This window comes from Eublepharis macularius, chromosome 2 (assembly GCF_028583425.1).
Source record: "Eublepharis macularius isolate TG4126 chromosome 2, MPM_Emac_v1.0, whole genome shotgun sequence".
Taxonomy (NCBI): domain Eukaryota; kingdom Metazoa; phylum Chordata; class Lepidosauria; order Squamata; family Eublepharidae; genus Eublepharis; species Eublepharis macularius.
The window spans coordinates 79,483,977-79,511,611 of NC_072791.1; the positions used below are offsets into that span (position 1 = coordinate 79,483,977).

Sequence of the window (27,635 nt, forward strand, 5' to 3'; positions counted from 1 at the left end):
GCAGCCAGAGAAGGAAAGTTAGTGTGCTTTAGAGGCTGAGAGTGAGCCAGGAAGTTCAGATGTTATTTTAGCCTTGAACTCTCTAGGTGGCATTGGATGACCCACTATCACTTGGCCTCTACCTCTCCTCCATCTATGATGGTAAAAATTCCTGCAGAAGTATAGAAAAGGGTTTGCTTTTTTTAAAAAAGTATTTTTTACAAAAGTACACAGTTAAAGGATTTGCCTCGATCTAGTGTAATGTGAACAGAGCTCACTGGGAGGAACAGAAATTTCCTGTTGCCTCTCTCCTGCTGCAGCCCACTGTTTCCCCCCAGTGCTGTGCTGTTCTCAGAACTCAAGAACATTGCTAGGTGTGATGTGGGAGTCTTCAGTAACGGGAAAATTTTGCAAAAAAATCTGTCCAGTCCTAGTGAGTGAAAGTGTCCTGTTCCTGGAAAACAAGGTTTGAATCTAGACCATTGATAATAGCATCTGAATTCCAGTTACAGTTTGGAACAATACTAAAAAGGGAACAAATATTTTAGTGCACAAAACTAAGAATGTTTAAATACGTATCTGTAGATCACGACAAAGCGGTTGATTTTAAAAAGTGGGAAGTAGAACAAGTCTGTGCCTTCAGGTACAGAACTGGAGAGTAAAACTGCAATCCTAAACTTAATCTGGGATGATAGTTCCATCGTATGTGGCAATGTTTACTTGCCAGCTAATGGCAATCTCTCTCACTTCTTTAGGTTATCTCCTGCTGCTTATTATGCCCAGAGAATGATCCAGTATCTTTCACGTAGAGATAGTATTCGCCAACGCTCCATGCGATATCAACAGAATCGGCTCCGTTCTTCCTCATCTTCTGCTTCCACCTCTGAGGCTTCAGGTCCATCTGTAGAAGGAAATGATCTGGAATTTGAAGACTTTGAGTAAGTATCTATCCTCTTCTTATTCTTCCAAGTTTTGACCAGGGTTTTTTTCCCACCCTTCCCTCTGGGCTTTCTGTGAGAGACTGTGGTTAGGCTTGGCTCTACTAATGATTTCCATCTGTTAACATGAATTTCCTCAACTCTACTTCCTGCTGAAATCCAGATTGCTGTTCCCAGGGAACAGGTCACTCCCTGGAACAGCATAAAGGGGGGAGTCTGTAGGGAAATGGGCTAAGAAAAAATAACTCCCCTCTTCCATTCCATTCACTGATTCCGAACCTTATTTTAAAAATACTGCATTTAAAATGTTCATCAGTGAATGGAAGACATGGCCTATTAGCTGCTGCCTTCGTTGACTTCTCAAGCTGTTTGCATTTGGGTGACAAATTAAATATAGTAGCTGGTTAAACTCAGCCCCTGGTCAGTTTTGCAAACCAAGGTTAGTATTGCTCAAGAGGAAGAGAATGATCATCATGTGCTTCTGTTCCTGTATGTATTAGAGTCCCTTTATAGCCAAAGCATGTGTCAGCTCTTCTGTTAAAGATTTGATGACTGTTAGTATTTTAATCATAGTCTGGAACATAGTTAAAGTACAGAGCTCTTTTGAGAATTGTTAATGTTCATTGCCACAACAATCCTGTCAATAATATTGTACAGTTAAGGAATGGTGAAACATTGGCTTATTCAAAATAATGTTGAGGAATACTTTAAGCGCATGTCTTCTAGGTATGATATCTGAATCAATTGATCTTCAGCTAGTATTTTTAAGTGATTGGTCAATATTTGTTCTGAAAGTTGTTTTACACATTACTGGGCTCCCCATTATATTTGGTGACCAGGTGGTGCTGGTATATGTTTGCCTTTCAGGCTTCTGATTTTTAAATCTTAAAATATTTTAAAATGTTATTTAATTCCTGTTTTTAAACAGCCTATTAGTTTAATCAGTTTTAAATACATTGGGTCAAACGATCATTTGCATTCTTTTCCATGCCTCTATTCCATCTAGCTGTCCTTCTAATATGTTTTTATCCCACTGTTCCTCCAGGTAGCTCAGGCTGGCACGAGTCTCTCTGCTGCCATTTTATCCTTGAAATAAATGAGGCTGAGGGAGGGCAATTGGCCCAAGACTAGCTAGTGGCTTTGTAACTGCGTAGGGATTCGAACACAGATTTTTTCCAGTCTCAGCTGGACAGTCTAACTAGTACACTGCAATTATTGTCCTGCTTATAATCAGTTTTGATTGCCAGTTACAGGGAAGCTTCCCCAAAAGCTGATTTTCTTTTCTCTGTAGCCCTGGGTCTTGATCATACTTGTGAACTTCTTGCCTGGGCTAGATTTGTCCTGTACTATCTATAATACACAACCACACGCTGGAACAAGGAAGATTGTGTTCTACTACAATCTGCACCAGTTCCATTTTGTGTTGTCTTTTAGGCTGAAATAACGAATTTCAGCTACATCTCCTGCAGTGGGCAGTGTGAACTTGGTTTCTCCTAGAATAGTAGGAAATACTATTCTGGAAAGGAATTTATGTTGGAGGCAGAATCCCTGTTCAGTAGAGCTGTCATTTCATGCTCTAGCAATTAAGTACTCGGAAGCACAGGGGAGTGAGTGTATCTTCCCCTTTTCATTGTGGTTTTGTTTGTGTAAAATGTAACTGAGGGGAGAGATGTGGAAGAGTCAGCTGCCTAATAGCTTTCCCTAAGCAGCACCACAGGCTGGAGAAGTAGGAGTGAGGCAGCCTGCTGGGGCCCATTGTGACAGGGAAAGCTCATCAAGAGCAGTCCTCTGTTATTTCCATTACTGCCTCCTATTCATCCTCAAGGGAAGGGAGTTCAGCCATTAAAAGGAATGGTATGTTCCTCATTCATAGGGCCAAGCAAATACCTTTGGAGAAATGTGTTCCCCTGTAGGTAATTATTCACACGGTGAAGGGGTCCATTCAAAAAGCGATTCAGTCAGCCATACCAAAACTGGCTTTTATTTCATATTGAGGGAGGAAAGGAATATGTTTCTGTCCTATGCTCTAGCTGTGCCATTGTGATCTATGCCACTTTGTGCATTAGAGGTATTCTCTTCTTCTGACAGAGAAGCTGGTACAGGGGCCTTTTAGAGGTAGAACCTTTTTGTTTCTCCTACCAACCTCTCACAATGAAGTACTTCGTTGCTGAGTTTCACATCTTCGTCCCCCTCTTTTTGCATAACTTGGACAAAATTACCACTCATTAAGAATGTTTTCCAGGGTAGAAAGGTAGTGAAGGTTTCCCTTCTACCTTTTTCTGGGCCAAAAGAGTAAAACATTCCCCCCTTTCTTCACTCCTCACTAAAGTTTTGCTCAAAGATCTTTTACTTATAATAGCTTTAGACAATATGCTGCACACAGCCGTCTTTAAATAGCAAGTTGTGTTTTTTGGAGAAGTATTAATTCCTGAAGGCACTTAGATTCCTAGTCCTGCTGGGTGTTTCTTAGGTGCTGTCAAGTTGCCTGTGACCTATGGTGACCTTATGAATAAAGACTGTTTTGTTCTGTGGTTTTCTGTAGTGATTAATGTTGGACTAGGATCTTTGGGGTCTGGTTCAGATTCTCTGTTTGCCAAGGAAACTCTTAGATGGTTAGTATGAAGATAAAATGGGGGAGGGATATTGTAAGTCATTTTGGGTCCCCATTGGAGAGAAAAGCAAGATATATCAATTTCTATGCACAGGTTAAAATTTCAAAATACTCGTTACGTGTTAATCCAACTCTTTCTCTCACTCCTGTGCGTTAGGTTAGATATTTGTTTGCCAAAAGTCACGCAGTGATCTTGTTTCTAGATGAAGAATGAATTTAAGTTTCCCTCATCCAAATTAACACATTTGCCCCTACTTGTGGTAAATAAAAAATAGGAGACATGCACATTATTGGATCTAATTTTTTAAGAAGAAAATTAATAATTTCTGCTTAATCTTCAGATTATTTTTTATCTAGGTTACTACTGTCTGATACTAGACGTAGGATGCTAAAAATTCTCCAGCATGCTTTTGGAATTAGGAGTATGAACTAAACTTTGCTTTTGGAAAAGATGTTACTGCTATTGATTTAGGTTTGCATGTTTATAACCCATTATCTTGTCTTTCTTTAAGTAGTTGTACAACTGTCATGCTAGAACTATGCCTGCAGTAAGTAATTTTCTTAAGCTTGAAAAGGTTGAAATTCCAGGGGAAATGCTTTTGCATATAAATATGGCAGTGTCCTGAATTCTGGCCATCTGTCTTTCTACTTTCAGCAAGTGATGGAGAGATTGTAAATTTGATTATGTTTAACACACACTGAATGTAGATATTTGGGACAGTGTGTTGTTTTGCTTTTCATACAGAGATTCAAGATGTGACAGGTATCTTCCTGCCTTCATGAATTGGTTGCCAAATATTATGTAGATCAGAAATAGGTGTACAAAAATATTTAGTATCTGCACCTCCTTTCATTTATATGTCATCCCCTGCCAGGGGTGAACTCAGAGGCCAGTATGGCCCAGAAAAAGGGCCAAGCCTCCTCCTGCAGCCATGTCTCTTCTCACTGCCATGCCTCCGTCAAATGGAGGGCTGCAGAGTCAGATGGAGAGAAAGGAGGCACCACTGCATTCCTCCTTGTTGAATATACTTCATGCTAGCCAGCAGGGCAAAGGTGGACACTGCCATGCTTCTCCTTTCCAGACACACTACACCGCAGTCAGCACCAGGTGAAGTCAGGCACTGCTCTGCCTGTGATCCTTGCCACCTTGGGCATGATGGGGATGGCAAGAAGGAGTATGAGTAATGCCATGCTCTTCCTTGGTAGCTTCACCAAATTTGTGCTGGCATGGCAAAGCCAGGGACTGCTTTGTCGATGCTTTTCCTCACCAGCTGTACCATGCCTAGGCCAATACAGAGTGAAGCCAGACACCTCTGTGCCATGCTCCTCCTCACTACCCTGTGTGTGGTGAGGTAGGCAAAGAGAAGAATGGGTGTAGCTGGTACAGGTCAAAACTTGGTGCTGTTGTGCTTGTGTTCCTTCTTGCTTGCCTGGGTGCAGCAGCACTGCTGAGGAGTACAGATACCACTGATATAGGGTGAACAGCCACTGTGGCTGTTCTCCTCTTTGATGGTCTGGGCAAAGAGAAACAGAGATACAATGGTTCTTGGTTTTGCCTATGCCAGTGGCACCTGTATGGCCCATTGTAGGGCTGGGCAGAGTGAGAGCAACAGCCCACTGGGTTTTCCCTTTGTAAAATAAATGGCCAATCCACCTTTCCATTCTAACAGTCAGGGTATGCTTATCTTATTAGTAAAATTAAGTGTTGTACCCATGATAATGGGTGGCATCCTCTTTGCTGTTCTAAGGAAGATACACTCCTAAGAGAACCCAAACTCAATATAACTACTTCCAGGGTGGATTTGATTTAAATCAAACTGATTTAAATCACGGTTTAAATCACGATTTAAATCACTAGTCATTAAGGCTTGATTTAAATCATCGTTTTCTACATAAAGACTAATTCTTGCTGGTATAACTTTAATATGCAAGTAGATGCCTGCCTTACCGATAGGTAAAGGAACTTCATTAAAGTATTCCCAAACTGGGTCTCTTTTACGGCCTGCTGCCATTATAGGTTTTTTCCTCCAAGGAAAGAATGTGATAAACCTCAGGTCATACACACAAAAGATCCAAAGACTTGTGCAGTATTGTGCTCAAAAAGTTTCATTTCCATTTTGTACTGCTTGCCCCTCTTTCCTCACACTTAATTTCTTCTTGTGCAGATCTATTCCACTCCAAACAATCAGAAAAATATTGTTTCTATTCACTGAACTTCTTGAAACTTAGCACTGGAGGGGTTGATTCTGTCTTCATAGGTTTGTAGAACAATAGGATTAAGGCCTTTTTCTCAACTCTGTTCATGTTATAACATTTTTGCTGTGAAGAAGAGGCATGTGATCTCTGCTGAGCTGACACAAATTCAGTTTTGAGAACTGCAAAACCAAGCATCTGTGATAATATCTTGTAGGCAGAGAAACTGCCCAATAATCTCACAAAAACCTCTGGAAGAGCATGACATTGTGAATGGATTAATGGAATTTATTTACCAAAAAAATTAAACATATACAGCCTTATTCTACATAATTAAAAACTAATCTTTATTTCATGATGGAATAACCTTTGGATGGTAATATATTTTCCTCAAAAAGCATTTTATTTTAAAAAATCCAATTTAAATTTTAAAAATCCGATTTAAATAAAAAAAATCCGATTTAAATAAAAAAAATCCGATTTAAATTTATAAAATCTGATTTTTTAATTTGTTTTTAAAAATCATTGATTTTTATCCACCCTGACTACTTCCTTAGGCATTTCAATTTATAAAAGCTGTAATTTCAGTCATAGTTCTGTATAAGAAACTGAGAGTGTGATCCTGTCTGTGGATTTTTTAGAACACAACTTCATTGCTCCCGTTTCTACCTACAGAACATTAAGATTTCATTAATAGACTGATCAGCTTTTAACCAAATCTGTTTTTTAAAAAAATCCCCAAATAATATATAAGCTGTTCAGTTACCTGATCATCAATTCTCCACAGACATAGTCCTCTCCCTCTTCTATTCTTTCAGTCCCTCAGTCACAGACCAGGGCAGGGCTAAGCAACTGGTATCTCACATCCCTTGCTGGAACCTGCTCCTCTTGCAGCAGTAGATCAATCTTGTCATTTTACATGGCAGGGTGCAATTGTTGCATTTTGGTACCTTGTTTGTGAAGCTTTAATAATTAAGGAAGTTGTGTAATACGTTTCAGACAGCAGGTCTAGAATTTGTATTCTTTGTTTTGTTACTTGAAAGAAATGCTATAAACTTGGTATGTCCCATCTTTAGTTGTTTTCTGTAAAATCCTATAACATCTTAAATTACTGCAGTTTTCATCTACCGTCTTCAGTGCAATCCCACATTGGGACTGCGCTTTCACAGGCCAGCCATCTGGAGCAGGATTTTCAAGCTAAAAGGCTAAATGGAGGGGGGGATCCCCCGCGGACCGCTCCGAGAAGGTTTTTCCTGTCCGAATGGTCATACCGTGAGGAGGCTCTCCCCCTTCCTCCCTCAGTTCGTTTTCTGCCGCTGCAAGGAGCAGACGTTCTTCTCAGCTAGGCTTCCTGTGGTAGTGATTGTTAAAGTTTGTAGCTGTTATTAGAGTTAATTTTCGTAGTTTCGTAGTTTATTGTTATATATAGTTGTTCGTATAGTTCGACAAGTAGTTTTTTCATGGTGGTTAGCATACATGGAGTTACGAGGGGGTAAGTGTACCCTCCCCTCTCCCTTTTCCTCCCATCGGTGGCTGGGCATGACTTTTTTGCCGCCTCGATGGTGGATAAGTCACTTTTAAAGAAATGTGACGGCTGTGGAACGAAGATGGCCATGTCGGATGGCCACTCACTGTACCTGGCCTGCCTGGGGGAAGGGCATGTGGTCAAATGCTGCAAAGATAGCCAATTGTTCACCCCCAAGGCGTGAGCAGATCGAGCATCGAGGCTGAAGGCGATGTTGTGGAACAAGGCGATGTCTGTCCCTGTGAGCCTGGCAGCAAAGAAATCTGCCCTGGCAGCGTGACCTAAGCATTTGGATCCGGGGACCTTGTTGGAGGCATCAACGTCAGATCCGACGCCGTCGGAACAGCCTTCAGATCTGTTGGTTCCGAAGGACTGGAACCGTCTGAGATCTCCGTCCCGGGATACTATAGTGTCAGCCCATTCTGGAGCCAGCGTGATATGGCTGGATGGAGACACCTGGACGCCAGTGAGTGGAAAGTTGAAATCGCCAGTTCCTACTGGAATTGAGACAACAGCTTCGAAGCCTTGAAAACACAAGGAGAAGACCAAGCATAAGTCTCACAAGCGAGTGGCTTCGTCGGCTCCGATACCGGTATCTGATTCACCTAGACAAGCCCTGTCTCCAAGCATAAGTCTCACAAGTGACTGGCTTCATTGGCTCCGATACTGTTATCTGATTCATCTAGACAAGCCCTGTCTCCAGCATCAAAATGGAGGTTGAGTTCAGCGTCAGTCGCTTCTACTAACGGTTCCAATGGGGCTAAGTGTCGGAGAAGTCGGTCTAGTTCGGATGAATGGGATCAGTACTAGAGACCACCTTGGTACCCACTCTACCCTATGCCTGGTTACCCACAGGACTGGGACTATTTTCACTGTATCCATTCTCCAGAGAGCCCAGATCTACCCAGAGTGCGTTGCATGACTCAGATCTGGGGTGGTATCCGAGAGCCAGACCTTCAACGCCAAGATGGGGTTCGGAATCGGAATCAGAGCTGGAACCTTTTGGATCCAGATGGAGCCCCAGTTTTACATCAGAACTGCTCCCTGAGGAGGTATTGGGGGAGCCGGAGAGGAAATCACCTGCTATTGATTATAAGCCGTATTCCAAGCAAATGTTGCGCATGGCTAAGTCACTGGACAAAGATGTATCAGCTCCTCAGCCAGAGTCTCGGGATAGTATTCTGAAACACATCTATTCTGACACCCCGGAGGTCGTAACCTTCCCTATGATAGAGGGTTTCGTTGAAATCATAGATGAGTTACACCAAAAACCTGCATCCATTCCTGCTACGGCTAAGGAGGTGGAAGCCCTCTATAAGATTAAGAAGGACAATTGCCCATATTTATTTAAGCACCCTCCTGCATCTTCCATGATAACGGAGGAGCTATAGGCGCACCAGAGACAAGGAGTCTCGCTACTCCAGCCGATAAGGAGGGTCGTAAGTTGGATACAATGGGCAGAAAATGTTACTCAGGTTCTGCCCTTACGATTAAAATGGCTAATTTTGTGGCCATCATGAGTGGCTACCAGATCTTACCATGGGACAAGGTGGCCACTTATCTTGAGGGGTTGCCTGAAGAGAAGAGGGTATTGGCCAAATTTATCCGTGACAAGGCCCTTTTCTTATCGAAACAACAGATCAGTACAAGCAGACACATTTTGGATACTGCTGCTAGAGATCTGAAAACAGCTATTGTTCTTCAAAGGCACACATGGCTATGGGCAACGGCTCTGCCTGTGGAGACAAGGCATAAGATAGAGGACATGCCATTGGAAGGGACTACTTTATTTTTGGAGGCTACTGATGACTACCTCTCAAAAAAGAAAAAGGACTGGCAGACAGCGAGATCTTGTGGGGTGCTGCAACAATCGTCAGGCCGTACCTCCTTCTACCGTAGCCCAAGCAGGAAGAATTATCAGCCTAGGAGGGATTTCCATTCTTACTGGTTCCAGCCTTATAGGAACCAGTATCCCTATCAAGCTCCTTATTTGCCCCACAATCAGTCCCATTGGTGGGCGTTGGGGAAGGCCAAACCAGCTCCAGTGCAGTCGCAGAAAGAGCAGACTCAAGGTTGGAGGGACCAATTATGACTAGGAGAGTCTCCTTCAACCGCCGAGTTATTGTTCTTTGACAAGTTGTCACAGTATTTTGAGGCCTGAGCAGGCTGTGTGTGAAGATGCTTGGGTGTTATCTATCATTAAAGAAGGTTTATAAGTTGGAGTTTCACACCTTGCCTCCCACTTATTTACCACAGTATGCTCCCATGAACGAGCTGCCTGAGTTACTACAGGAAATTGAGTCCTTATGGAATAAAGGAGCCCTGCAGAGGGTCCCCCCTTGGGATAACCAATTTGGGTTTTATTCTTGGTTCTTTTTGGTGGACAAGAAAGATGGAGGAACGAGGCCCATCCTAGACCTTAGGGGGTTGAATTCAGGATGGTCACTTTGCCCTGGGTCATTAATATGATTCCAGCAAATTCCTGGTTTGCAGTGGTAGATTTACAGGATGCATATTTCCATATTTCCATCTGTTCTAAACACAGGCAGTTCCTGCATTTTAACTTTAAGGGCGAGGCTTTCCAATATACAACATTACCATTTGGGTTGGCTACGGCTTCAAGAGTTTTCACCAGGGTGGATTTGATTTAAATCAAACTGATTTAAATCACGATTTAAATCACTAGTCAGTAAGGCTTGATTTAAATCATAGTTTTCTACATAAAGACTAATTCTTGCTGGTATAACTTTAATATGCAAGTAGATGAAGATTTTTAGAATAACAACTTTTCATATTAGTTTTACAGTTGTATAAAATATTGATTTTAATACTATTAGAAACACATAGTTAATTTATTGTGAGATGAATTATCCCCAGTTTAGGTTAATCATTCATATTTGGACAACTTTTCTGTTGTACTTTATTGGAAGGAGAAAAATAATCATTACCTTAATAATAACAATTTAAATAGTTTTATTTATTCAACTGAAACAATAACATTACAGCATATGTTATTTGCTTAAACAAACATCCATGTTTGTTAACTCATTTGGCTAAACAATATATATATATTTTAAGAAACTTAGACTGTCAGCCCAGCCTACACATGAAAAACTTAAATACTGTCCTCTGTAGCTCACTCGTCATCTTCATCTTCTTCTTTGTTCATAATCTGGAAAAGAAAAACAAGCTTTCCTGCTTTATCGGGTCCCGAACGATTTCTCAATTTAGAATGAATGAGTCCAAAGGAAGAGAATATTCTTTCAACGCCTGCAGAAGAAGCTACTGCTGTTAAAAGTGAAATCATTTCTTGAACAGTCTCTAAATCCAAGTGCTTAAGTGACTTCCACCAGTTCACTGGTGTGACTTTCTTTAAAATATCTTCAGCAAACATATATTTCTTGAATGGTTCCCCCTTAGCTCTGAAGTTTATTATAGTTGGCATTACAGATGGATGATTGCTGGATACCCATGTCATAGCTAACTCCTCTTCCTCTGCACTTAAGTTTTGACCCTGGTACTGGATATTGACAATATTTGCCAAAAAATGAGCTGGAGACGGTGCTTGTCCCATTCACTTTTTTAATGCTTGTAATTTAATTCTGTCCATGTGTAGTTCTGTTTTTAAGTGTTCACTCAGTTCCTTCCAAATTTCAACAGCATCAGCAATAAAACAGCTATTTTTCTGTATTTTGTTTAAAGCTTCAGAGATGGGTTTCAGGATGCTCAGCATATGTTCAACATTTCTCTTAAGCCCAATGCTGAGGATTTTGGCCGTGACAGTGCCATCTATTTTATCTCGATTTTGTTCACACTGTCATCAGAATAGGCCAGTTCTTGATATACTGCTCAAAACAGTCCACCACAGAGTTCCATCTAACATCTTGTGGGAGCGTTAGCTTGGTTCCACCCATCCTTTTCAGAGCTGCTGCAGCAAAATGATTGTTACGGAAGTATTTAGCAATTTCAACAACATTAGTCTTTATTTCTGGAACACTTAAGTCTTTGGCTAAGAGGTGCAGCAAATGAGCACTGCAACCATATGTTATTAGCTTTGTATTCCCTTCCTGCTCTTCTAAATTTCTTCTCATCTTGGATACATTTGCAGCATTGTCTGTGACCAAACTGCGTACTAGACATTTGAATTTTTGTTCACATGTTATTATAGCTTTTACTGCCACTTCTTGTAAGTATTCTGTTGTTTGTGCATTTCCTGACGTATCAGTTGTTTGTGCAAGGAAGACTTTCCCTTCGTCTGTTGTTGTACAAGCACATACAACAGGATCATTGTGGACATTACTCCACTCATCAATACTTAGGTTAACAATTCTACCCTCCAGAGCTGTTGCACATTGCTCCATTTCTCTGTCATACACTTTATCCAGCAGTTTCCCTGCAACATCTGCTCTGCAGGGTGGACTGTATCCTGGTCTCAGTGACTGGACCATATTAATGAAATGTGGGTTCTCAGTCAGACGGAAAGAAGAGTTCGTTGCATAAACAAACTGGGCAATTTTTTCATCAATTAACTCTTTTTCTAATCTGCTAGTTTTTTATCACAAACTTATCTATGGTGGTTCCAGGAGGGAAGGGTTTTTTCTTTCTTTTAGGTGATATACTGTGGGTGTCTGATGATGATGCAAATGAAGCACTATCTGGGATGGATAACTCTGAAACTGTAGAACAGGAGGATGGTGATCTTGAAGGTGGATAGTTTCCAGAATCCTTAATGTTGACGATGAATTCCCCTAAACAAAAAAGTCAATGCTGTTATTTTATTGTTTATACAATTTCTGCTTATTGTACAGCACTGCCCAAAAAGGAATATTTGCTTTTCTTCATAACTGTACCAAATGACAGTAACATGCAGTAATAATAAGAAGTATAATTTTGCTCAAACATGACAGTTCAAGGCGGTCTTTAGAAATATGATTCAATAAAAATGTTTACCAACCTGAAGATCCTGCCTGTTCAAATGTGTTTCATTGGTCATCTTCATCACAGCACTTCTCATGATGTTGCCTCATTCAGGCCACCAGGCCTTGCATTTCTTTGTTGCAGTGTTTGCATTTTGCATGCATGCCTGCCTTACCGATAGGTAAAGGAACTTCATTAAGGTATTCCCAAACTGGGTCTCTTTTACAGCCTGCTGCCATTATAGGTTTTTTTCCTCCAAGGAAAGAATGTGATAAACCTCAGGTCATACACACAAAAGATCCAAAGACTTGTGCAGTATTGTGCTCAAAAAGTTTCACTTTCATTTTGTACTGCTTGCCCCTCCCTTCTCACACTTAGTTTCTTCTTGTGCAGATCTATTCCACTCCAAACAATCAGAAAAATATTGTTTCTATTCACTGAACTTCTTGAAACTTCTTAGCACTGGAGGGGTTGATTCTGTCTTCATAGGTTTGTAGAACAATAGGATTAAGGTCTTTTTCTCAACTCTGTTCATGTTATAACATTTTTGCTGTGAAGAAGAGGCATGTGATCTCTGCTGAGCTGACACAAATTCAGTTTTGAGAACTGCAAAACCAAGCATCTGTGATAATATCTTGTAGGCAGAGAAACTGCCCAATAATCTTACAAAAACCTCTGGAAGAGCATGACATTGTGAATGGATTAATGGAATTTATTTCCAAAAAAATTAAACATATACAGCCTTATTCTAATAATTAAAAACTAATCTTTATTTCATGATGGAATAACCTTTGGATGGTAATATATTTTCCTCAAAAAGCATTTTATTTTAAAAAATCCAATTTAAATTTAAAAAATCCGATTTAAATCAAAAAAATCTGATTTTTTTATTTTTTTTAAAAAATAATTGATTTTTATCCACCCTGGTTTTCACCAAGTGTATAGCCATGGCGATAGCCCACTTGAGGAGGCTGGATTGCGCAGTCTACCCCTACTTGGATGACTGACTGGTTACGGCGAGTTCCTCAGAGGAGCTCCGGTCACATGTGTAGCTTATCCTTGCCACTTGCAGGGATTTGGTCCTGGTTCTTAATGTGGAAAAGTCTAACTTAGAGCCCAACAGAGTGGTACACTTTATTGGTGCAAGATTAGATGCCACCACTAACAGGGCCTTTTCACCTTCAGTTCATGGCGAAAGAATAATGGCCCTAGTACGCTTGTTTAAAAAATATAGGTACCAGTCGGCATACCTCATTCAGGTTTTATTAGGTCTAATGGCCTCTATCACAGTGGTGGTTCCCCTTGCATGGTTAAGGATGAGACGCCTACAACTGTGGTTTATTAAGAGCTTTGACCCGCAATTGCAGTCTCCCCAAATTAAGCTTTCCATTCCAAGACATGTCTTGTGTTGTCTGTCTTGGTGGGTAGATCCTACCAATCTGAACAAAGGGATACAGTTTGATATGCTTTCTCATGATACCACTGTCTCCACAGATGCCTGTTTGGAGGGTTGGGGAGGACACTGTGAAGATGTATCAGTGAATGGAGTGTGGTCAGAGAGTGAAAAAGAGCACCATATTAATTTTCTGGAGTTAAGGGCAGTTTACTACTCACTTAACTCACTTGCAGGTATGGTGGCAGGGAAAAGAGTCCAAGTGCTGTTGGACAACATGATAACAGTTTTTTATATAAGCAAGCATGGAGGGACTATGTCAGCAAAGCTTTGTCTGGAAACCGTCAAGTTATGGGACTGGGCTATTTCCCAAAATATTACACTTACTGCACTCCATATTGCAGGTTCCAAAAACACAAAAGCAGATTACCTAAGCAAGTTAGAGGATTCCCATCATGAGTGGGTACTCCAGGACAAATACACTTGTCAGGTGTTCCAGAGATGGGGATACCCAGATATGGACCTTTTCGCCACACAGGAGAATGCGAAAGCACCTCAGTTCTGTTCGAGAGTGGGGGCTAGGCAAGAACTCAAACACGGATGCCTTTCAGCTGAAGTGAGTGGGGGGCCTTTTTTATGCCTTCCCTCCAATTCCACTAATTCAGAAAACAGTTTGCAAAATCATGACGGATTGAGCTACTTGTATCTTAATAGTGCCCTTTTTGCCGCGTCAACCATGGTTTCCTTCTCTCAAGAACAGGCCCAGGGGATGTATGTGCATCTTCCAGCACTGCCAGACTTACTGTGCTTTGGCAAGATGTGGCACCACAAACTCTGCAGACTCCACCTGATGGCGTGGTTCATAAGACATTAAATTCTCAGTTTTCAGAAGAGGTGGCACACATTATTTTGAATGCTCGAAAACCTTCTACTAGAAGTTTGTATGCATTGAAATGGAATAGGTTTCTGTTATGGGCTGGGTCCCAGGGGATATGTCCTGAGACGTGTCCTTTGAGTAATGTTTTTGATTATCTAGTGTCACTACATAATGCTGGCCTGGCTTCCTCTTCTATTAAGGTCCATTTGGCTGCTATATCTGCCTTTCACGAAAATGTGGATGGGAAGATCTTTTCACCCCCGATTCCTTTCCGAATTGTTCCTTAAAGGTTTATACAATTTGTACCCTCCATGAACTCAAATAATGCCACAGTGGTCTTTATCCCTAGTCTTATCCAGTCTCATGTTTAAATCTTTTGAATCTTTGTCAGATTGTAGTTTGGCATTGCTCTCAGCTAAGGTGGCTTTTTTGTTAGCAATCACCTCAGCCAGGAGAGTTAGTGAGTTGCAGGCGTTGCGGGTGGACCCACCCTTTCTGCAAGTCTTCCCTGATAGGGTAGTGATGCATACTAGCCTGCAGTTCCTGCCTAAGGTGGTCTCCAAATGCCACGTTTCACGATGTTTGTCTTTGCCAGTGTTTTTCCCAAACCCCACTTCTACTCAGGAACAAACACTCTTACACTTTAGATGTTAAAAGGGCAGTTTTATTTTATGTAGATAGGACAAAGTCGTTTTGAAAGAGTCAGGCATTTTTTGTTTGCTGTACAGTCCAAAATAAGGGCAAGGCAGCATCAGCTCAAATCCTTTCTAGATGGTTAGTTTTGGCAATTAAGCTTTATTATAAAGCGGTGAGAGTCCCCTGCCCGCTTAGTCCAAAAGCTCATTCGACAAGGGGGAAAGCTACATCAGCAGCTTTTCTACGTGGCATGCTGTTGGGAGATATCTGCAAAGTTGCAGTGTGGTCTTTGGAGGAGACATTTGTCAAGCACTATGCGATAGATGTCAACGCCAGGAGGGAGACAGCGGTGGGACAAGCGGTCCTACAATTGCTCTTTACCTGAGAGCATCACCCCACCTCCTTGGTAAGTAGCTTGTAAGCCTCCCAGTATTAGACTGCACTGAAGACCATAGATGAAAACAGAGTTGCACTTACCTGTAACTTCTGTTCATCTAGGTCTTCGTGCAGGAACACATTCCCTTCCTCTTACTCTGCTGTGAGCTCTCTGATGGTTATATCACCTAAATCTTGCAGCGGCACAGGAGAACTGAGGGAGGAAGGGAGGGGAGCCACCTCACAGTGTGACCATTCGGGTGGGAAAAAACAGCTCAGAGTGATCCACGGGGGAGGGCCCCCCCCCGTTTATCCTTTTAGCTTGAAAATCCTGCTCTGGATGGCTGGCCTGTGCAAGCGCAGTCCCAATGTGGGACTGCACGAAGACCTAAATGAACAGAAGTTACAGGTAAGTGCAACTCTGTTTTCCCTAAGTTGCTGGAAGCTGGGATTTGTTGTTGAAATGACGTCCTTGTCTAGGCCAGCCACATATACATACATATTTTGAGTGCATTGGTTCAGGTTCCTAAGTTCTTGAAGGCCTATTTCTGCTTGGTGTCCTTGGAGGGAAGGGAGTCTTGCCATAGCCTAGCAACACGGATAGCGAAGTGGTCCCTGATTGGCTGACAGTGTGAGGGAAGTTGGCTCCTGAGGGCAGTAAAAAAAAGGTGGGAAGAGAAGCTACTGGGGGAGAGATGAACACTCAAGCGTCTTTTGAGGAAAGGAAAAGTTAGCCTGTTCTATGTTTAGGTAGCTAGTTTTACCAAGAAACAGTTGTTTGTTTTTGTGTTGCCTTTGCTTGTGCCTTATGAGTGGTTTCTGTGACTTCGCGTACACTCTTATAAGTTAATAAACAGCAACATATGTAAGCTGGCGTATTGAGTTTCTGTCCAGCTGTGCAAATTCCCCCAGAGAAAAAGGGAAACCAGAGACAGGAAAGTCTCAGACAAACTAGGTGGTTCGATCTCCCCTGGGAAGGCTACTAGAGGTCTGAGTGGCTGTGCAGCACTTGGGACAGCAGCCAGGGAGTTGAACACCTAGATAGTCCTATTAATAGTGAGCATGCTAAATCCATTCAAAGGACTGTTTGTTTGCTTGCTTGTTTGCTTGCTTGCTTGCTTGCTTGCTTGCTTGCTTGCTTGCTTGTAGTCACTGAGCCTCACGGTGGATTATACAATGCAGGTCTGTACAGTCAACATCTAGGATGGTCAGTGAACAAATACAATAGGGCATGGATTGCAGAGATTTTAAAACAAGCATAAATCCAAATCCAAAAATAAAACATTGCTGAAACAAAACATAAGTAATTAAACATGACATATTTAACAATATGTAAACTACCCAGAAGGAGCATATCTACATCAACAGACAGTGCCCAGTAATATAGTCTACAGTCCTTGTGCCTTTACTAAAGTATCTATCTGAGCCATTTCTTACAGCACAGTCCTATTACCTGAATCAAAAAAACATCCTAAATAATTCAGTTTTGCATAGTTTGCAGAAAGCCAAGAGAGTAGGCGTTTTCCTCACATTCTCAGGCATGCCATTCCATAAGGTGGGGGCTACCACAGGGAATGCATGTGTAGAGGCAGCTATTGATTTTGCCCAATTTCAGGGTGGCATCTGCAGGAGGTTTGTTAAGCAGAGCAAAGCTGCTGTGATGGAGTATGGATCCTGCAGATATGCAAGGCCAAGGCCATGAAGGGTTTTTAATGTGATCATCTAAACCTTAAATTGAGCCCAGTGACTGATGAGTAGCCAATGGAATGACTGCAGGATGTTAGTAATATACATGCTCTATCTAGCTCCTGATAATGAACGAGCTGTAGTGTTTTGCACTGGCTGGAGTCTCTGACTTTGAGGGGAGACCTGTGTAGAACAGCGAAAGGAAGGAGGGAAGAGAAGAGTAGCAGAAGCCTCAGAGCTAGCTTGCCCTAAATAAAAGGGAGCCCTCCTTTATTTCTCTTTCCTTCAGCTGGGACTGCCTACGGCCTAGAATTTCCAAACTCCCAGGCCTCCGCCCCTTCTAGGCCTTTCAATAGGCCAGTGAAAGAGAAATGTCCAAGGGCCTGGATGGCAGAATGTCAGCAAAGGCAGGCCTAGCCATTTCCCAGGCCTCTAAAAGTGCAGGCCTACAGCCCAGACTTTCCAAACTCCCAAGCCTCAGCCTCTTCTAGGCCTCTCAGTAGGCCAGTGAAAGAGAAAAACCCCAAGGACCTGGACCCGTCAGACAAGAATGGCTGGAAAATTTCTGCTGGTGGTAGGTCAGCAAAGGCAGGCCTAGCCTCCTTCCAGGCCTCAGAGAATGCAAGCCTGCGGCCTAAACTTCCCAGCTCCCAGGCCTCGGCCTACTCCTGGGCATCTCAAGAGACTAGTGAAAGGGAGAAGGTCTGGGGTTTGCATGCACCAGGCAAGAAAGCCTGAAATGAGTTGCTGTAATGTTGTGGTTAAGTGCTGGGCCATGAATCATTACCCTGCTGGTTTGAGTCCCATAATTTACATAGTCGCAGCCATAGTGACTATTTAATAAACGAACTGGCATGGCCCAGGATGCAAATAAGGAATTCAAAGAGGTCCTGAAGGCACACCAATAAATAGTCTAGCGGCTGGACTCTCAGATGAGCAAGAGAGGCATTCCAGTATGGGGGTCTGACTCCAGATAGGTGTAAAGGGGTGCCCCCTCCCCAAATTTAAGAGGAGGCAAGGGCCATTAAGAGCACATGTCTCAGTTAAGCCTTCAACCTGAGGGCCCCGCGCTATCAGTTTTCTCCCTCAGCCAAGAAGAAAGGGGAGCTGTTAAAAGAAGGGAAAATTCCCTAGCAGGTCTTCCTCAGGAGCCATATCCTAGAAATCTCTCTAAGGTGATGAGGATCCTGGAGTCTTCTCCCTTAAGGACTAAGGGGTTGGAGAGAATCCTCCCTAGAATCAGGAATAATCCCATCAGGGATTCCCTTCCAGTAGTCTCTCATACTTGTAGAAGTCTAAGAAGGAAACTTTGGCAAAACTAACTACTCTTATTTCCTTCCCCCCCCCCAAGTCTTATACATTAGATCCAGGGGTTACTGAGAGGATCAAGCTGCCATTGGTGGATGATCTGGTAACCAGCCTGCCGTCTAATCCTGTGCTGCCCGTTGACAAGGACGGACTACCTAGGATTCCAGCATCAAGTGGCTGTGTGCAGAAAATTGGAAGTTTCTGCTACATCCTTCAAAGCATTGGTGACAGCTGCACTCCTTCCTAGAGTCACATTCTCTCGGGTCTCAGACCTGGCTGCAGTGAGCAGTAAACTCCTACCAAAGAACAAAACTAAGAAAATAGCCCCGGCAATATGCTATGCTGTGGTCAACAAGGACCATGGTTTTCAGGCAACCAGGCACAACACTTAGCTTAGAAATTGGAACGTGGACCATTTGCCCCAAAGCCAAAGTAACCGCGGTTCCTTTCAAAGATATCAACCTGTCTGGAGAAACTCTAAATAAAGGAAAGCAGACCAAACATCGAGAGGAGGGTAGTACCTTCTCCCTCAACAAATCCGATCAGAATATTAAAGGGCCAAAGAAGGGAACTCAGTGTGTCTTAATAGTAAGATATAGGTGGGTGTTGGATACTGTGATCAGTGGAATTCAGTTCTGTGCCACCTAGTCCCTTTTCCCTTAGATCCAAAGGAATTTGGTCAAATAAAATAGACACCTAGGAACAAGAAGGTCGGAATGGAAAGGCTAAAATTTGTTATGACTGCCATTCAGAAGAGAGATTGTCTGGCTTCCATCAATCTCTCAGAGGCACTTCCAACATTGGGCCCTTTCCTTTGAGCTGAAAATGCTGCCTATGGTGTTCGTCAGAATCCTGGTATCACTGATAGAATGGCAAGGCCACGGAGAGTGGCTCCTTTCCCATATCCAAACGACATCTTGATCTGTGCACTTCAGAAATGCCTGTTGCCATACCATAGGGCGTTAGATCACAAGAGGTCCAAGGTAGTTGAATTGCCATAGATCCTTAAACAGGAAAACAACCAGTGGTTGTACCTCGTTCAGTCCTGTGATGGTGTCCCACTCAAGGAACCAGAGAGAATGGACATGTCTTTGACCATGGACATGTCTTTGGGCATGGGGATCCCACACCCAAGGAAGAACGGCATAGGTCATCTGGCTGAAGGAGAAATGATCAACAGGGTAAACCTTTTGGAACTCAGAGCCATCAGACACAGTATGGTGGAATCTCAGAATCTTCCAACAAGTCACTATATGTTTATACAGAGAACAACTCTGAGGCGGACTGGCTAAGCCAGAGAGTGATGAACCAAGCAGAATGGATGCTATCCAGAGAGATTCCCCAACTGGCCTACCACAGTTTTCAACAAGGTGCAAGGGGAAGAAACGCTCAAACCATAGGGATAGATGATGCAAGCAGCAAGCTGCCTTCACATGTCCTGTATGTCTTCCACAGTACAGCTATTGCACAGAGCTGTTCAGAAGAACACCCAGTAAAGTGCAGAAGTGATGCTAATAGCAGCCTTCAGGTCCAGAAAGACATGGTCTCAAAACCTTTCAAACCTGGATCCCTGGCACTTCCACTGCAGAAGGGCCCATTGATGCAGGAATCAATACAACACCTCTGACCAACTCTGACAAGCCTCACAGTGTGGAGGTCGAACATAAACAGCTAATAGGGTTTGACTAAACAGAAGGCATGAGTGGTACTATGCTAGCCTCCAGGAAGAGTTCCACAGAGTCTATAAAAATTCCTGCCAAGTTCCCAGAAGAGTGCATGGATAGAGTCATGGCATGTTTTGGAGTTAATTAGGGAGTTACTATCCTTTCTTCAAGAGGGGTTGAAGAAAAATCTTAATACCAACACCCTTAGACAACAAGTAGTGACCATCCCAACAACTAGGGGTTCTAGGAAGGGACGTTCCCTTATATATCACCTTCATTGCAATGGATTCTAAAAGGGGACCTCATTGTAGAATCTTCCAAGGATTCTCTGGTTTTTCCCCACATGAAATCTTAATCTGGTATTGAGAACATTATACAAAAGATGCCTTGAGCCTATGATCTCATATCCCCTAAAGGAACTGACCTTTAAAGCCACCTTTCAGATTAGAATAAAATCAGTTAGACAAGTGTCAGAATGGCAGGCACTAGCAGTAAATAGAGAGCCATGCTATTTCCTCCAAGATAGTAGAGCAAATTATGAACAAAAACAACTTTCTTCCGAAGGGGAACTTCATGTTTTCAGAGGACAGGAGAGATAGTACTTCCCTTCTTCTAATCTAATCCAAAGCACGGGAAGTAAACAAATAAATAAATAAATCTCACTACCTTGATATAGGTAGAGGCGTGAGATTCCACTTGGGCAGGACTAAGCAGTGTTTCAGAAGTCTGGGGCGCTAGTTGTGTGTATGCAGTAGGTCCTTCTTGGGACCCAGAGTGTCCTTTTCTTGGCTAAATAGGTAAAGTAGAGGGTACATAATTCTGGCATGTCAAAGCAGAGTTCTGGAGTTGTCTATAGATGTCAGGGCGCACTCACTAAGGGAAACAGCGACACAGGCAGCCTATAAAACCTTTAGTCGTTAGAAACAATCGATAAGGTGGTCACATGGAAATTGGTATATTCTCTCATCAAGAAACATAGGATAGATAAGTTGTCTTCCCCAGAGACAGCCTTTAGCAGGAGGGTACTACTATGCACGCTCTAGACCTGGAAGCCAGACTACCCACCCTGGGGTACACTGCTGTTGTATGTCCCAAAAGTATGGACTGCCCCACTTCTAGGACCACCGTAGAATGGAAGGTTTGTATTCACCGTGAAGCTTCCTTTCTCAGTGGTCCAGGAGTGGTGCAGTCCTGCCAACCCGAGTTTCTTGCGAGGCGACTTCTAGGATTGGATGAAGAGTTAGGACGATAGTCTTCCTCCCAGTGGATTCAAGGGAGGGATCTTTCTTTTAAAAAAATTGAGGGGCATTATTATTTTCCCTTCTGGTATCGTGATGGGGAGACAGGGCTTGGGAACAGACGGGTGATTCCAGGGACAAGCTCCTCCTCTCCTGGATCAAAATCAACTGACCCTGCCTTCAGAGGGGAGGAGCTATATCCCAAAAGTAAGGACTGCCCCACTCCTGGACCACCGAGAAAGGAAGCTTCACGGTAAGTGAATACAAATCTTCCATTCCCTAATCTTTTCATCTAAGGCTATGATATCTGCAGCAGCCACCAGATGAAGTTTTGGGCTCCAGGGCTGGCAAGCTGACTTCCAGCTATCCATTTCAAGATTTGGGGTTGCTCTTGACAAGATCCTTATCGAAACCAGGAGCTCCTCAACGAGCCATTAAATGCTGCCACGGTCATGTGAGAGGAAGATGAGAAAGGTGTCCTCGATGACCCTGATACCGCTTCTGGAGGAAGCCCATGGCAAACTTCAGGAGGATGCCTGTCAGGCTGATCGTGACTTCTGCAAAGCTCAGGAGACTGACACCACCTTCCAGCAGTTGCAAAACTCCATGGCAATGAGTAACAGCCACATGTGGGACACCAAGGTGCCACCAAGACCCTGGCCTGGGTCCTAGACTGGTCCTTTTGGTCCTCTATGGCTGCAGATATGAAGGCCCATTGCAGGTCATACCTCGTCTGCCAGAGAGCCTCCACTCAGCTCCTGCCCTGGGCCCCACTTGCTCCCCTGCCCTTGGTCCCAACCTTCTTCCATAATGTTGCCAGTGGACTTCATGACGTGCCTACCCTGCCCCCCCAGGGGCTTCTGTAGTGGTGGACTGTGCCACCATGTTCCCCAGGGAGCACAATGCTGACCGCTGGGGTAGCCAAAGTCCTCCTACGCTTCTTCTGTATGGTAGATCCTAACCTACTGAGGAACCCTCTTCCAAGCAATCCTAATGCGTCACCTGTGTCAGACCTCAGGATTTGCCATATCTTTATATCAGCATACCACCCCTAGATTGATGGCCTGGTGGAGCATTTCAATCAAACCCTGAAGGCATCATTGTGGAAGCTGGCATGCGACAACATGAACTGATGGGATTTCTACTTGGACCCCCTTCTTTTTTTGCGCCGAGAGATCCTGCAAGCTTCTATGGGGTTAAGCCCTTTTGAAGTGGTGTATGGCTGCCATCCACGGGGGCCCCTGGACCTGCTGTAAGACCAGTGGATGACCACGTGTGGCAGCTAAAGGAGTGCTTAGAATGGTCCCGAGGGGATGCACTCCATTGACTTGTGGTGCCCTAGAGGGAGCAAAAGGCGTCTTTTGACTAGGGCATCTTGTCACGGAGCTTCACACAAGGGGGAGAGGGTCTTGGTGCACAGAACAGCATGCCCCAGGGATGGAGTGGACCCCTGACAGGGCCCCTGCAAAGTGATATGAGTGCTCAGGCCTCTCCCCTGCTGGGTGCTCAGGCCTCTCCCCTGACAGGGGCATCTCTGAACCCCCCCAAAGGGTAGCATCTCTGCCAGATGTCCCCTAAGCCACCTCTAAGAAGCAAGTCCACCACTTGAGAGCCAGTTTGGTGTAGTGGTTAAGAGCGTGGGACTCTAATCTGGAGAGCTGGGTTTGATTCCCTACTCCTCCACTTGAAGCCAGCTGGGTGACCTTGGGCAAGTCACTGCTCTCTGGAGCTCTCTCAGCCCCACCCACCTCACAGGGTGTTTTGTTGTGGGGATCATAATAACATCCTTTTAAACTGCTCTGAGTGGGCAGTAAGTTGTCCTGAAGGGCGTTATTTAAATCAATTGTTATTATTATTATTCTAGGCCTCTTGGGCTATTACGTCTGGTTCATCCTCGCACTTTGTTTCCAAGGCTGTCCCACTCATAGATTGCCAGGGAAAAGGGATGCCTAACCATGTCAAGTGGACCCTGGAGTGGGAGGCCACGTTCCACAAACTCCAGTTGCCCCTGACAACACCGTCCTGTGGAACCTGGACTTTAATCAGTTATTCACACTATAAACAGACGCCTTGGAGCCATCCTGGCCCAGGAATGGAATGAGGCAGAAGTCCCCATTGTATTCCTCAGCAGGAAGCTGCAACCCCCAGAGAAATACTACATGATTGTGGAGCAGGAGGCCCTGGCAGTTAAGTGGACTGTGGGGGCCTGCAGTAATACCTCAACAACAACCCCTTCGTGTTGGTGATCGACCATGCCCCCCTGCAGGGGCTCCACTGCATGAAGGACTAGGGGTGTGCAAGAAGAAAAAATCAATTTTCCCGCTTTAGAATTTAAACTTCAGTTGGCCCGCAGGGGCAGGGAATCCTCCCTGCTGGCTAGCTAAAACCAGCTAGGGGGGTTGAAAGGCCCCAGAGCTTTCCGAAGCAACCCAAATCGCTTCAGGAAACTTTGATTTGGCATTTCCAAATTGGGGCCAGCATACTGAGCTTGATTTGAAAAGCCCGAATCATTACAAATCAAGTCTGATTCGGGTATTTTTCCCGAATTGGAAACCCGAATTGCACACCCCTATGAAGGTCCATAACCTCAGGGTCTTAGGATGGTACATCCTCCTCCTTTCTTTCAGGTTCTCTATCAAATATTGACCAGAACCTCAGCATATTGACACGGATTCATGTCTGATAATTCAAGCCAGACCTTCCCGCACCAATGACCACACCAAGGAGGGGACGGTGTTGCAGGACTTGCCCCCTAGATTTACCTGGGCCCATGTAAGGTCCTGCTGGGACCCCAAGGCAATTAACTGCCTTGAAAACACCCCACACCTTACAACCTTGCAGTAACTATACTGTGTGGATGCTCAGTTCTAGCCACATATTCCACTACTTCTACCCATTTTGTCTCCTCCTCTTTCCTCCTGGCTTTTGCATTTCGCTGCTCACATGAGATGCAGGGTGCTCTGGTGTCTGCTTACTCTTTTGACATATCCAAACTCATAACCAACTTAAACATATATACACATGTTCACTCATTTAACATATGTACAGGAATGACCAAACCGGGAAATTATGCCCCTGAGGAAGTAAAGGGACGAAATCTGAGTTTATGAGCCGGCCCCAGATAGGGCATGGAACTGATATTCCATCTGTTCTGTTTTCTACTGCTTGAAAGAAAAAAGAAAGAGAAGACACAACATCGTTTAAGCATCTAAAAGAAAGACTTTGTCTCTGGACTTTATTACCTTTCCTGGTTTGGTCATTCCTGTACATGTGTTAAATGAGTGAACATGTGTATATATGTTTAAGTTGGTTATGAGTTTGGATATGAATTTGTCACATGACTGTAGCACATTGCACTTTGGAAATAATTTTGATACTTTGTAAATGTGTGTTCATTTTCTCCCATGAGTTTTGACTCTGTCAGTTGGTAGCTTTGTTACGGGAGAAGCCATTGTTTCTTTTTTTAAAAAAAAATATTTTTATTAATTTTTCATAAACAAACAACATATTAAACGGTGAATGTAGTAAAAATAACAGATTATTAATTTTGTGATAGTACAATATTAATGATCAGTTCCTATTAAACTTGATAGATTAGTTATACTAGCAGTATAACGATTGCTTAGTTTTTCAAAAGATACTAGAAGCCAGATTAAATAACTGAGTAATACAATTAGCAACAGTGCAACATTTAGTAGGGCTTACAAATTTGTGACTATCTCTAGTCCTATGAAAAAGGAATTTCTACATTCTTACAAAAACCCTTAAAAAAGAAATCTATCTATTTATAAAATAACAGTGAACATTTTACCCCCTACCCACCACCCATCTAAAAGGCTATATGTTATTAATAATGATATGTTTATACCTCCCTCCCCCCTTTTCACCCCACAAAAAATATTGAACTCAAATTAACAACAAATTGCAAGCGATTTACATACCAAATGCTAAACATAAAAATATGATCTATGTACAGCCTCTGAGAGACCCTATGGGAAGTATCCTCCTTTGGGTCTGTTGAACAAAAGTACAACGTCAAGGGGCTGTCATTGTTGGGAGCAAGAGAAAACTGGCTCCCCCCACCCCACCCCCAAACCTCAATACTGCTGGGTAGCGCAAACTGCTTGTTACATTTTAAACTCTGATTTCTAAGTTTTGATTGTTCTCCCTTCCCCACTTAAGCAGCTTTTAAGGAAAGAAAAAAAATCAGTGTTTCTTGACTCTGGAATGCTTTCCATTTTGTGGCTCAGTTATTTCTAACTAGAATTTTGCTTGCTTTATGAGGAGTAGGTGGTTGAATGAGTTTTCTTTTTTGTACAGATTTTGATAGGTCAGTTGAGGTAATGTCCAGTTTCTGCAGTAAAGCTTGTCCTGATTCATGGTCTGATGCATAAAGACGTTTGTCTTTAAATTGGACGCAAAGTGTAGAGTATTTGATCCATTTATATTTTATTTTTGCTGCATGTAATGCTTCGGTAGTCAGTTTGAGATCTCTTCTCTTGTTTAATATCTCCTTGGGAAGATCTGTAAAAATCTGGATTTGGGCTTCATTACACTTAAGAATTTTTTGTTCTCTTGCAATCTCCAGAATTCTTTTTCTTGTTTCCCAATCTGGGAACGTAGCTATAATATTCCTTGGAGTTTTCCTGTTTGCTTTTAGGGGTCCCACACGGTAAGCTTTGGAAATTACTGGAGTGCTTTTGTTTGGCTGCAAAAAACTGGCTAGCCATTTAGCTAGGAACGAAGATAGATTTAGTTTTGATGAAAGTTCCTCATTCACCCCCCTAAATTTAAGATTCTGCTGGCGCACTATTAATTCCAGGCTTATAATTCTTTCATGCATCTCTTCTTTCTCTTGTTGCATAGTGCATATTTCAGATTGCAAAGAGTTAGAAATATCTAGTGCATTATCAGTCTTTTGAATAACATTATTCATTTTTGCTTGAAGGTCAGCTATCTGATTAGATAGTGGCTTTATAAGATCTGTCATTTTATTTAAGATATTAAGTTCTATGTTTGCAAACAAAGTTGCTAGAACAGAGTCAGAAGGGGTATTCATTAGAGCTCCTACTTCGTTTCCCATCAGCTGCATTTTGCTTGTGTTGCTTGCTTTGCTTGCAATTGCTTGCTCAGCCTGGGTTGGAGGGGAAAAGTCCTGCCGATGCCTTGCAACTGTGCCATTTTGCTTCTTTGTCTTCTCATTGTGCATCCCCATGTCTGGGGGTGATTTTCATTAAGTTAAGATGTGGATTTTAGAGGAATTTGGAGCAGGGTGGGACACAGCTCAGCTCTCAGGCATCTATCTTTTCAGACGTCGATGCCACGCCCCTCAGAAGCCATTGTTTCTCATACTCTTTTGACATGGCAGAGAGCTCCAACAACAGAAGGACCTTGAGCAACCTCATTATTTCTCCTAGTTAATATCCTGTCAATATAAATTCATCTCCTGAGATGCAGAACTTTTTTTTAGCAAGCTATGTCAGAATAAGTTTCTCCATTAATACCCCCTTCCTGTTACCATCAGTGAGCTCAGCAATTTCAAACTAACAAATGTCATCCCTTGTGACCACATGCTCCAGCAGGCCTGGTGGAAAGATCTTCTTTACATGAAGAGACTTAGTGATGTTTTAATCTGCACAAATGCTGCCTTCATATGGTTGCTGTTAACACTTCGGCTAATTTCAGTGTGTGGTTGTTAAGAATTCTGGCTTTCCCTTTAAAGCTTCCAATTGCCGTGGTATCCAGTGACTCAATGCAGCCATTGGACATAATAGTTCATTATTGTTTTAGTAATTATTTATCATTGAGACAGGTAGGATCAGAGAAGAGTAATTTGGTTTCCCGGGTCACAGCCAGACTTGCAATTTCATCCTTTTAAATTGGCATTCCTGTAGCAATTAATCTTCAGCATTTATCAGGGCTTTGCTGTAGTGCATAGTGCTTGACCAGGTGATGAATCCTCTTGTAGTTGGTGCTTGTTTAGAGGTACTTGATCTTGTGAAGTGCTTTTCTGTGTTGTAGAAATCTTTTTAAAAACATTCTAAATGGGCTCTGAGAAGTAATCAAGGCTGTGTTTTTGGACTTTTGAAGAATTTGCTTCTTTGCAGATGTTTAACTTTAGTTGACAAATTGAGAATGGATTGACTGGGTTTTCCCTGGATTAGCTGTAGAGATCACACTTAATTATGGAGGAAGGTAATTTATAAAACTGGGTGGGCATAGCAGTCTCAATCTGGTTGCCATTTATATTTATGAGATTTGATACAAAAAGTGAGCAGTTGGGAGGGGGAATCTG

The 27,635-nt window shown here is 42.9% G+C and overlaps 1 protein-coding gene across 1 annotated transcript in view; it reads left to right on the top strand.

Annotated features, from left to right (window-relative positions):
• The window catches only part of AMBRA1 (autophagy and beclin 1 regulator 1), a 405,622-nt gene that overhangs the window by 131,753 nt on the left and 246,234 nt on the right, over positions 1-27,635 (top strand). Inside the window, exon 10 of the mRNA XM_054971604.1 lies at positions 735-917. Coding sequence (XP_054827579.1) covers positions 735-917 — 183 coding nt within the window. The remainder of the gene's footprint in view (positions 1-734; positions 918-27,635) is intronic.